Here is a 12907-nt window from a genome sequence, read left to right on the forward strand (position 1 = left end):
TTTCATATTTTGAACACTGGACGCTTTCACCTATGTTTAGATGCAATACATTTGACAGAAATCAGATAACTGTAAATGCTAGAGTAGTTTTGCACATTCAGTTTCAAAATCAAATTTAGGTGAAAAACTAAAAATAAAACTTCCTGATTCAACGTTTGACGCAAAAGTATTAAGTGTTGAGATAAACTAAAAACCATTATTAGGAAGACACCTTTGCAGTCTCCAAAACAGAGAATTATTTACAGAATCTGTTTTTGATGATGCCTTTTTGTTTTCAGTTGAGTAGATCTTATGTATTTCATGTGATAGATGAGGTTTATTCAATATAGGTATACGGAGAGAATAAAACAAGACATTTAGATAGAATTTCTAAGGCAAGCAATTTAATATGCTTGTGCTTTGGAAAAACAAAAATATTAACAAAATATAGACTGTTACCACATAAGAAAATATGTGAGAACATTACCTGGGGCGACCATAATTTCGTGTTTCTTTGATCGTATCCTCAGAAACATTAGGTCGTTTTGAGGGTCAATGTCCCTTACGGTGCTCCTGGCTTTAATGGACAATTGGTGGAGAAGACCTGCATACTGCACCGTAGTAGAGTTATCAAGCGTTGTTCTGATTGGAATGCCTGAAAATAAAACGGTGTAAAAGCTGCGTTACGAATTGAAAATGTAAGGAAATATGTGTAAAGCAAACACATTTCTGAACTCAGACCATTTGCATGAATTAAAATATATATATATATATTTTGTTTTTATATATATAAATCTATGGAGCACACTATCACACTGGGACGGAGGTTGGGATAAGCTAGGGGGAAGCAGCTGAATCAGGGTCAGGTTGAGTTGTGAGCAGTTGAAGGGAAGCGCACACCTTCATGTGCAACTAGGGGCCTAGATGTATCCATGATTATGGACTGCTGAGGTACTATTTGAAGCACCTGCTGTGGGGTATACTGGATACGAGATTAGGGGAAGGGGAAATACGGTTTGTTTACCTTGATACATGCACTTGGGGATGATATGCACACTAAACTAGTGTACCTTTGGTATTTATTTTCTAGTTTTCCTTTTGATTGATACTGCTGCATTTGTAATGTACAAATTTGATGCTCACTGTAGCCCTGGTACTGCTGCTGTTCTCAACAAATGTCAAATAAACAGAACAAAAAATATGATACATAAGGGAATCCCAATGCCAGGGAATTCTATAAACGCTTAGAAAAGCTCATGAAGGCAGAGCAATCAAAATGGTAAGAACACAGATCCCTACCAAGATCTTTAGAGGTGGGGAGAATCCCAAGGGGGTTACGGATAATGTTGGCTCCCAGTTATGAGAACCCAAATCCATGCATGCTTGCGGAATGAGCAGACTGTAATCTTGAATCATCATGCAAACTAGTTCAAATCTGCGTTAAATATGCTGAGAGTGACCATGCTGCACTTCAAGTGAAGCTTGACGCAGTGAATGAGGATATTGACAAATTGGAAGTCACGGCTGTGACTAACAAATATCGTGAGATGGTGATTTGAGTGCAACGGGAGGAAGAAGTTATAAATAAATGCAAGGCTTTTAAATCCCAACAGGATAAGTTGGATTATGAACATGGCCAAGTATTCGCTAAAAAGTATGATTCAGTTAAGGCATCTAGAATGGTGGACCCCCCTCCCAAACGCAATACCCAATGCAAGTAACAGTGTGCCCATACGCACCTCAGCCTCGGATCTCAGTTCAGCGCCAGAGGGCCAATTGGACAACAAACAAGTAAGATCCCAAAGGACGGGGTTTTCAAAGCTCTCCCTGAGCAAGGAAGTAGACTGTTTACGCCAGGACAGAAGACATACGTTGCGTCCGCATGCACCAAGTGCAAAGACCAGCAGGAACGCAACCAAAAACGCCGGGAGAGACGAAAATGTAGCCACCACTGGCAAGCAAACCAATAAAAAGTCAACAAACAGATGGAGGCACAAGCAAAATCACAAGGAATAAGTAGTGACTCCCAAACAGTCATTAATCTATCCAAAGTAACACTTAGTGAGAATGAAAGACAGATATTGGCGTTGGGACTTTCCTATAGCCCGAAATGTAACTTTGATTATGCTCAAACACGCAAAGATATGTACAGATTTGTCCGCAAACTAAAACTGCGTAAGTACCATCTTCTGCAGGGGTCTCAGAACTGCAAACAAATTGATGCAACAAGAGAAATCCAAAGCCCTTCAGTTTTAACAGCCGGAGATGTTGAATTGCTGCAAGATCTTCAACAGCTTCAGTATGAAAATAGTACGGCAGAACCGTGCTGTAGCCAAGATATGACATCATATGGGGGGATTACAAGGACTCAGTTTAAACCCAAGTCCACTTTCTGCCCAATCATGTTGCGGAATAACATAGATCTGTTCAGTGATAAAGAATTGATAAATCTATACTTAAAAAATGCAGGCGCCCATAGAAAATACAGCAGACAGGATAATGCATATTTTCAACTTATGAAAAAATTACAAACAGATGATGATGTAATTATTTGCCAGTCTCATAAGGACGGCAAGGTGTTGTTCTGACCGGGTGACCTGTACATGGAAGAAGTACTGAAACAGCTCAATGATAGAGATTGTTACAGGAGGAGTACAATACAAATAGTTAAGAACTCGTGGAACAATTTGTACACAAAACTCTTGGCATGGAAGAGCCCAGGGTTGCTAACCAATGATGAGTTTAAGTTCTTAAAGAATGACCATCCTGTCATGCCTGTCATATATTTCATACCGAAAATACATAAGGATATGTCTAAGCCACCATGAAGGCATATCATATCTGCCTGCAACAGCATAATGGAAAATGCCTCGAGATATGTGGACATCTTTCATCAGGAGCAGGTGAAAACACTTCAGTCTTTTTTTCAGGATATAGGGGACTTGTTAAGAAAAATGAGTGATGTCAAGTGGGACTCGGAATGTATACTCATTTTGCTTGATGTCTTTTCCCTGTATACTGGTGTACATCACAAAGACGGAGTTAAGGCAATAGAGCACTACCTGAGTATAAGACCTATGTGTTTCTTTTAGCATAACAAAATGTTGCTCACTATGATTTCAACCTGTTAGAAGAAAACTTTTTTTATATCAGAACCAGGTGTTCCAACAAGAGAGAGGCGTAGCTATGGGGGCTTGTTTCTCCCCTAGCTATGCATGTTTGCATATGGGACTATGGGAGGAACAAGTCCTTAGATTGACGTTTGATGAAACATTGTCCAATCATGTTGTACGATGGTACAGGTATATTGATGATTTGCTTTTAATTTGGAGAGGCAAGGAGGATAGTGCCCTCCATTTTATAAAAAAAATCAACAATAACAACCTCAACTTGCAATTCACAGCCCAGTTAAGTAAGAAGTCTGTTTTTAGATGTAGAAATCATAGCTGTCAGGACAGGCTAGAGACAGGGTTACACAGAAAACCAACTGCAGTAAATACTTTGTTACCTGCCACCAGACACCATTCCCAACATCTGATTCGCAACATTCCTTTTGGGGAAAAGCAGCGAATTTGGAGGATATGCAGCTTAGATGAAGACTGTGTAAAAGAGAGAGCCGCGGTAGGTTCCTGGTTAGGGGCTATTCTCAGATTGAGATCGATAAAGCCATTGAAAAAACAAACATAATGGCCAGATCTCAGGCTCTGGTTTGAAGATTGAATACCAAAATCCAGTATCAAACACAGTCAGAACAACCATTCACATTGATCCTGACATATAGTAACCAACACAGAAAGTTGCGCAGGATAGTTAACAAGAACTGGGTCCTGGTAAAGAATGATCCAGTTTTAGGGGCCACACTGACCAGAACACCAAACACTTTCAGAAAGATACGCTCAATGAACAACTCATTAGTCAAGAGCAGCCCGGAAGTAAGAACCAACAAGTCCTGGCTAGATTCGAGCAAAGGGTCTTTCAGATGTGCAACATGTAAGGCCTGTAAACATGGGGTCAGTAAATCTGCGTATGCTACACCGTTTAAGACAGAGCTGATGCCCATCAACAAAAAATAGACCTGCAAAACAGAATATGCAGTATATGTGCTAAAGTGTCCCTGTGGCTTGTGGTACGTAGGAAGTACGAAGCTGCAGGTCCACAAGAGGATACTCCAGCACATTAGGGCCATCAGCAATAGTGACGTGACCGGTTGCAAGACATTTTAAGGAGTCCCAAGGCAACAATGTGAGCAACCTTAAATATTTTGTTGTGGATACAGTCCCCCCTCTACGGCGGAGAGGCAACCGGGAAGCTCTCCCAAGGAAACTTGAGACTAGACATATTCTGAAGTTGGATTGTAAAAGGCCACATGGCCTCAACTCCAGTGAAGATTTCTTTACTTGCCTTTGAAAGCTCAGTTACATACATTCATGAATGTGCTTTTACCACTGCCTCTGCATTGTTTTTAGTCTTCGCTAATGTACTATTGCACTTTATGAACCAGTTGATGGTTCTGTAGGTGGCACAATATTTTGTTAGCACTAGCACTTTTTCTATTTATGGGTAGCCATGGAAAACAGTCTAGGCCCATTGGGGTAGAATTGTCTAACTGCTGTATACGCATGAATTAGCAACCCCCTCAAATTAGGAAACAGTGTGGCGGTTGACATGGGCATAAGAGTTTTACTAAATTATATAAAACTGGGTTGTTTTTATATATGAAAAGTTTGCACTAGATCAAAATTTTTATATGTATTTTACTCAGCATTGTTTTCTTAACTCTCATTTGCATTTTAAATTTTAATCATGTATTGCTATTCTAAATATTTATTTATATATTTATAATTATTTATACCGTTGTTGCTAAAAATAACAATTACAGTTATAATAAGCACTCAAGTATCAATGTGAAATACAGTTGAGACAATGAGAACTATTCTTCCATGTCTATGACAACGTCATTTGTAGGTTATGAGTTTGAGCACTGTCACTCTAAAAATGTGAAGGCACTCCACATGGGCATCATGTGATCAAGGCCTCCTGAAGGCCGAAACGCGGTCTGGTGGTGGTGCAGGGCACACAATAAACTGTTTATTGCACCAGAATCTGGGTTCGCATTCATCTGTTCCTGTTCCAAAGGAGTGTGAGTAGCGAAGTAAGAGACATATATATATATACATACACACACACACACACACATATATATGTATATATTTTCACTGAAAGAAACAGAGGTTACAGGGACGCTATAGTTAGGAAATAGAATTAAAATAACCTTAGAAATTCACTGAAAAAAAACAAAGATTACAGGGATATTTTGGTTAGGCTCAGATTTCACTTGTACAAAACCATAGAGATTTAGCAGTTATTGCTACCTGAGTTAACTGTAACTTACCCCCCTTGCACTGCTTATGACCTCACCTACTGCATCACTCATGACCTGGTTAGTGACATCACTGATGACATCACTGATTACATCATCCAGTGATTGGGAGTGTTTTCTAAAAGTTTCAGAGTTAAAGATATACTAAGACACTACAAAAGTTAAATGAGTATAGTTTGTGTATAACTGAGTGATACTATGTGTAACTCATTGTGTGAGTGACTGTGTGTCCATGTGTCAGTAGGTGTCTGAGTGGCTCTACGGATGTGTGAGTGGTTGTATGGGTGAGTGAGTGGCTGTAAGGATGTGTAAGTGAGTGTCAGTGGTGTATGGACGAGTGAGTGGGTATGTGAGAGTCTGTATAGTGAGTGTGCAAGTTGATGTATGGATAAGCGAGTGTGTGGATGAGTGGTGTGTGGATGAGTGAACGACTATGGGTGAGTGAGTAAATGTAAGAGTGGTTGTATGGGTGAGTGTGTGCTTGTGTCAGTGACTGGATAGGTGAGTAAGTACCTGTGTTAGTATCTGTATAAGTAAGTGAGTGGGTGTGTGAGTAAATGTATGGGTGAATAAGTGGCTGTATGAGTGACGGTATGGGTGTGTGAGTAGCTGTATTGTGCGTATGGGAGTATGAGGTGCTGGTCCCCGGGAATGCGTGAAGCCCCCATATCAAAAATAAAAAGGCCTGGAGAGATGGTGGTCCCGGGGCAGGGGAGGGTCCACGAGGCCTCCATTACATTAGCCCAGGGGAGGTGGTGCCTCTCAGGGCTGCTGGCGAGGCCATACGGGCCTCCCCGCACTTATTTAATAATTAGCCCAGGGAGGTGGCGGTCCCCAGGGCGTGCAGGCCCCGCATCATTTTACATACATATGGTGCCGCTCGCAGCAGTTCAACCGGGACTTTGTTGTTGCCTGCAATCTACCTGACGGGACTGCGAGGACCAGCAGCCCCGTCATCGCACTCAGCTGTGTCCTCTTCCCGCCTCCACCAGCCACCACATAAAATGCACGCGGCCCCCGTGCTCGCAGCAGTTCAACCGGGACTTTGTTGTTGCCAGCAATCTACCTGACGGGACTGCGAGGACCAGCAGCCCCGTCATCGCCCTCAGCTGTGTCCTCTTCCCGTCTCCACCGGCAGGTATATAATTGACTACACCCACCGCTCCGCGGGACGCGTGCGGGTGCGCGCCAGGCAAAGCCCAGGCAAGGGCGGGCCCGTTTTAGCCCGTTGTAGCCCGGAGGAGACCGGACCGGGCCACCCCTCTAACGTCTGCATCCAATACTGAAGGTCACCCTGCACCTGTAAGTACCTGCTGCAATATTTATAATTGATTAGGGAAATGGCGGGGCGTGAAAGCAGGAGTAAGAAATTGACAACAGGTGGACATGTCGTAGGGACCCTGGATAATTTTATCCTGAGGGCTAACTCATTATTGGACCATGAAATAACTCTGGTTGAGCGTAGACTCCCCAGGACATTGCCTTTGCGAAAATATCCTCGTTGGGTCATCTTGCGAATGCTCGTACACCAGAACACAACTCCTTAACACCAGTCGTAGATGGGCTGGACAATAGCATAATCTGTGATACCATCCAGGGATTGGGGTAACTACCTCCAATCGAGGAAATACAGCCGCAGTCAGTAGTAGAGATCAATCTACCAACAATCCAACCAGGTACTGGGCGGACTGGATGATCCCAACATCCGCCAGTTATGGGGTAGAACTGAAGGGGCTATATCAAAAAGGACGCGCGGTGGCGCAGTTTCTTGTGGCAGAAATCCCAAGATTGCGAAGTGCACTGATGACAGTGCCTCAGTGACCTTGGCCCAGGCCCCGAAGACCTTAAAGGCTAAAGATATCAGGCCACTGCCACCGCCACCGACAACAGAACTCACCCTAGAAGGGACAAACCCAGCGACCACAACAGATACAACAGAGGACTCGCTTTTGGCAAAATTGGGTCTCCTTCTTCACTCATTACTTCAATCGCTTGAATTGAGACTCTCATTGATAGAGCAGCGACTGACAAATATTGAAAAAGTTACATCAGGGACTTTGGACTATCTAAACTCCAATAAGGTCATCTCTGCTCAAAAACAAGCCAAAAATGGTCAGGGGGATCAACTCCAAAAAAATCTTGTAGTACCTTCTGATTTGCCTCCTGTATATGTGACAGGCCCAACTCAGGCAGTTCCTGTTGACCCACCTGGCAGATTTCCCATAGAGTTTAATAATGAGAACACCAGTACAGCTCACCAGCACCAAGAGCGAAATGGCCTAACTAGACCAATTATAATTGATCTGCCACCAGAATCAAGTCCGTATGTAGTGGTTTTGGCCGGGGTACCTGAACAGGCAAATACTAGAGAGGAATCTCATCTGTCTTTGAAAAACAAAGTTATAGACTGGCTGAGTAGAAATAGACCGCTCCCGGGACACGCTAGCAGTGAAATCTTGCATGTTCGTAGGGGAACCCGGGTTGGCCACAGGCCCAAGAACATCTTGGGAGATTGTGTTTTGATACATTTTAGGGATGTACGGGCTGTATCTCATATATGCGATTGGATGCAGCCCACTCTGGCTCAGTTATACAATCCCTACCACTGTCGTATTTTTATCCCCCTGGCCCCTCGCGTTGCAGGCCAGCTATTGATTTAGACTGGAAGATAGTTGGGTCCTGTGTAGGGGTGAGGAAAAATAGGGGCAGGTACGGAGAAGCCCCTCCACCCTTCGATATTTACACACAAAACAGATACAGCTGTCTGGACACGGTTGACTGACTGGAGCATAACGATGAGGATCCCATGGGGCCACTCCTGGGGACAGAGAGGGTGAAACGACGAAATGGGTTGAGAGGGAATCTCCCGATAATCATAAGTAATAAGAGTATAGGAGGAAGTTTGGTAAAGATCACTCCCCCTGCCTCCCAATCTAACCATCAACCACCCATTGCCATTAGTATTGAACCCTCACCAAATACACCACTCGAGCCCCTTCCAAACACAGCAGCTAAAGATAGTCTACTGGGTCCTCTGGTGCTCGGAACAAGATTCCCTGAAGGGGGACAGAAGGAGTCAGCTTTGAGTACTGATTCGGGGAGAAAGGGAGGCACGCTCAAGATACTGTCATGGAACGTGGCAGGTCTGCCTAACAAAATGACTTGCCCTGACTGGGGATCCTTTGTAGACAAACATGATGTGTGCCTCTTTCAAGAGACATGGGCTCGTGAAGAACAGTGCCGGGGGGGGGGGGAGTTTGCCTCATTCCATGTCCCGGCCCCTGGGGGGGAAGAGGTCGTCCGTCGGGAGGCCTCACTATCTGGGTTGGCTTCCATTTGGGATGCACTGCTACCACATTAACCACCCATTCACAATATGTCCAATGTGTAGTTCTTACATGGCCCAACGACTTGAAGCTTGCCCTCATTAACGTCTACTCCCGCCCCGTGACTATAGTTAGTGAGCCCAGGACCATTGATGAGCTGTCCCACTTTTTTATACAATCCCGAGAGACATTCATCTTTTGGTAGGGGGCGATTTGAATTGTCGCTTTGAGCCCCTAGAGGGCCTGAAGGATGAGGTCTTAGTGGCAGAAGATGATTATTGGTCCATACCTGCAACCCAGGCCCCATCCCCGAGAGCATGGTCTCCTCTAGCCATACAGATTATGGCTCTTACTTTAAATCATTCCCTACGAGCCTGTAATGGTCGCACTCCCTCTGATACCCCAGCCAAGTGCACTTCTAACAAACCAGGCCAGATGTCGCGCCTTGACTATATCTTGGCAGAAACACGGGTATGGCCATTAGTTATAGATTTATATGTAATGACGTGAGTGGAGAGTGACCATAATGCCCTAATTTTAGAGCTGGGGGCGTTCAACATCAGTGGGAGCAGCACCTCAGTCCCTGGGGATTCTGATGACAGTCTTACTCTCACCAATGATAGGCGTAGAGTTAGATGGCAAAAACTAGAGGAACATCCGGAAGACAATTGGAAACTCTATAGCCGGATTGTCCCCCTGTTTACAGAGGTTGACGTGCTAACTACGCAACCATTACCCCCTGACTACTCTACAAAGATGCAGGCTCTTCATGTGGATCTAGTATCCAATTTGATGGAGGTATTTAAGCCCCGGGGGACTAAGAAGAACAAAAGGGCTAGACAACACACCTGGTATAATGCAGCTTGTAGGGTGGCAAAGTCCGAATTAGTACAGGCTTTAAAGGAAAATAGCAGCAAACCTGAAATTAAAGCCAGGAGAGCGCACTATAAATGGCTGATAAAATGCGCGAAGGAGGAGTGGGACCATGAGAAGTGGGCTAGTTTATCCATCGCACTAGCAACCAAAGATTCCCGGAAATTCTGGTCAATAATTAATATTGGCTCGGGAGAATTAAAATCTGCCCTTGAATCGAACATAGCAGCGGAAGTTTGGGAAGACCACTTCCGGGCTCTCTACCGCAGTGAGGATCACTCAGATGCCCAAGAAGTTTTACTGGCACACCCAGCTTTTAATCTACATTCTGAGATAGAGGCAGATTTCACGCTTACTGAAGTGTGTAATGCAACTTCCAAGCTGGCTTTCGGCAAAGCCCCAGGCTTAGACAAACTTCCGGGCGATCTCTTCAGGCAGGTACCATCCAAGTTCTGTCATCCATCCTTGAGGGTGAGGATCTTAGAGGTGGGAATAAAGATTTCATCTTAGGATGTGTAGAATTAGTACTGAAAAATAATCTCTTTCTTTTCAAGGATGAGCTATTCAAGCAGGTAAAGGGGGCCAGCATGGGGGCCACTTGTGCCCCCAGTCTGGCATGGCTCTATGTTGGATATTTCAAACAACATATTTATAATGAAATGGCACCTTTCTATGAGAATGTTTCTCACTGGCACCGGTTTATCGATGATATTATCTTTATCTGGAACGGTGCCAGTGAAGATTTACTATCCTTCTTAGAGTGGCTCAATCTGGGCGACAGAAATCTAAAATTCACTGCCCACTACAGTGCCCAGAGTGTAGAATTCTTGGATATAAAAATCAAAGAGGCTAATTGGTCTTTGGAAGTTGAACTATATACAAAGCCAACAGACAAAAACACCCTCCTACAGTATCAGAGCAACCACCCTCGATCCCAAAAGGACAACATCCCCTTCGGGGAATTCTTAAGACTACGGCGCAATTGCACGAGTCTGACAAATTTCTACCATCATGCTGAAATCATGGAACAGAAATTACGTGAAAGGGGCTATCCAAAAAAATTAATGAAACAATCCATGAAGCGGGCAAGAGTTTATAACAGAGAGAATCTACTGGAGATAGATAGGAAAAAAACAAATAAGGCCCAAGACAGGATCGTGTTTGTAAGCCAGTACTCTGGCCTTAGTAACAAAATCAAAAATATAGTTAATCGCAATTGGAAGATCATCAATAATGGCCAAACTGTGCCAATACCTAAACCACTGTTTTCATTCCGGCGGAATAAAACAATTAAAAATGCCTTGGTAAAAACATACAAAAATATGGCCAGTAATGTACAAACAACTTTGGTGGATAACAAAAAAGCAACAGGCAACCACAAGTGTGGCTCATGCTCAATCTGCCCCGATTGCATTATAACAAAGAAATTGATTTTTAATGGAAAAACGTTGACCCCTAAAAGCCTAAATAATTGCAGGAGCAAAAATGTAGTTTACTTGCTTGTTTGCCCCTGTGGCCTAGGCTATGTAGGGGAAACAGGTAGGGAGCTCCGAACAAGATTATTGGAGCACAGATCATCAATTAAAAACAAGAAGGAAAATGCGCCCTTAACATATCATTATCAAAAGGAGAACCAAGACTGTAATGAGTTTTCATGGTTCATCCTAGAAAGAATAAGTGTCAGCAGAAGAGGAGGCAATTTAGATGCCATTAGGAAAACACGTGAACAATGGTATATGTGTTTTCTAGATACCGTAGAAAATGGGCTCAATTCAAAAGAAGATTGGATGAAAATTTTTGCTAATAACTGAGAAACTGGATGAGGCTAAAAGGACATACAGCAGACTAATACCGAATAAATCTGGCAGCAATATTCAAAAAATTAATAGTATAGTGGACAATTAATATGATAATATGAATTTTATAGATAATGTGTAATTTTTAAACATAAGAGTTAGTAAAAGAGGAAGTTCTAGCCAAAATTAGGCGTACCTTTAAGAAAATAAAATTGTGAAGTAATTTCACATTATGAATACCTAATTGTAGTTTAAGTATAAAACAGGCGCAGTAGCATTGGATAAAACATCGTAAGTTATTTACAGTATGAATATCCAGTGTCTGCCAGACCCACGCAAAACAAAATGTCAAAATGAGGCTTGGTTTTGAATTGAAAACGAGGTGTGAATTCACTAAACAACAGCGGATACAAACGAGGCTTGCAACGCTCACAATATGAAAACGAGGCGTGAAGCGCTCAGTAATCCCAAAATGCGGAAATCCAATTAAAACAAAAACCTGCCCATAAGGCCCGTAAGCAATTTAAAACAGCTGAACTAAATATAATTGTCAATTTAAACCAATCCAAAGAGTATAAAATGGTAGAATGAGAGGGGAGGGAATTCAAGCCTTTTCCCGAAGGAACAGATGAAGCACTGAGAAACGCTGGTCCGGTGTGGAGTAGCTGAGGCGGTAACACGCAAACGGTAAGAAACCCTAAGGTTACGGAGTCCCCCAGCTTTGAATGAGCATATTTTTACAATCAGGGGTGGTAATATCCAGACCTAATCCAGCCCCTTTGTCTTCATCTAATCCCATTTAGGTGATAAAACATCGTTCCACGGCTTTAAGCATCCACCCCTTTAAGACGCTTCAACTTGTGAATAAAGGTGGGTTACGTGCATACGCAACGGGGTAACCGATACAATAACTTAACAGTGCTCAAGAGAGTGTCCAATTCATGCTAATCTCTTATAGATAAAATCGAGCACAGAGAGCAACATGATTTCAGAAAGGCTGGCATGGTTGAAAAAGCCATAGGACACCGACATTTCGAAAGAGGCAACACTTTAAACAGGTAATCCCAAAGAATAGATAAATGCCACTGTCAAATGCAAACAAGATGTTAGCAAGGTAGTATAAGAAACAAAATGGTTAATGAATGATAAAAATAGAAATATTCCTCCTCATATAGATATTGTTCCTGCATGTTCGTGCAAGACCCTATCAAAGTGGCACAAGAGGAAGCAATATAAAAGATCACATCAGAGACTCAGGTAAAAACAGGGTCTAAATTAGAGAAGAGGTATTTACATATAGAAAGTATAACTCTTCATCAATAGGAATCATTCCTTGTGGTACAAATACTGAAAAAAGAATAACTTATTTTTCAGACCAGCCTTAAATTTTATGATGCGGATGTTCAATATCCAGAAGAACTCCACATATAACATGAGATAAAGGAAACAAACATCATAGAGTAATAATAATGAATCCATTAGGCCACGAAGAGGGTGAGGTCAGACGCAATATACAGAATACAAATGAATCTGTCTTATCTCCAATGGGCTCT

The 12907-nt window shown here is 42.8% G+C and overlaps 1 protein-coding gene across 1 annotated transcript in view; it reads right to left on the bottom strand.

Moving 5' to 3' along the window:
* The window catches only part of DYNLRB2 (dynein light chain roadblock-type 2), a 54083-nt gene that overhangs the window by 15498 nt on the left and 25678 nt on the right, over positions 1 to 12907 (bottom strand). The window contains exon 3 of the mRNA XM_078668526.1: positions 467 to 634. Within this exon, the coding sequence (XP_078524652.1) occupies positions 467 to 634 (168 nt within the window). The remainder of the gene's footprint in view (positions 1 to 466; positions 635 to 12907) is intronic.

Source organism: Lissotriton helveticus, chromosome 12 (assembly GCF_964261635.1).
Source record: "Lissotriton helveticus chromosome 12, aLisHel1.1, whole genome shotgun sequence".
NCBI lineage: Eukaryota > Metazoa > Chordata > Amphibia > Caudata > Salamandridae > Lissotriton > Lissotriton helveticus.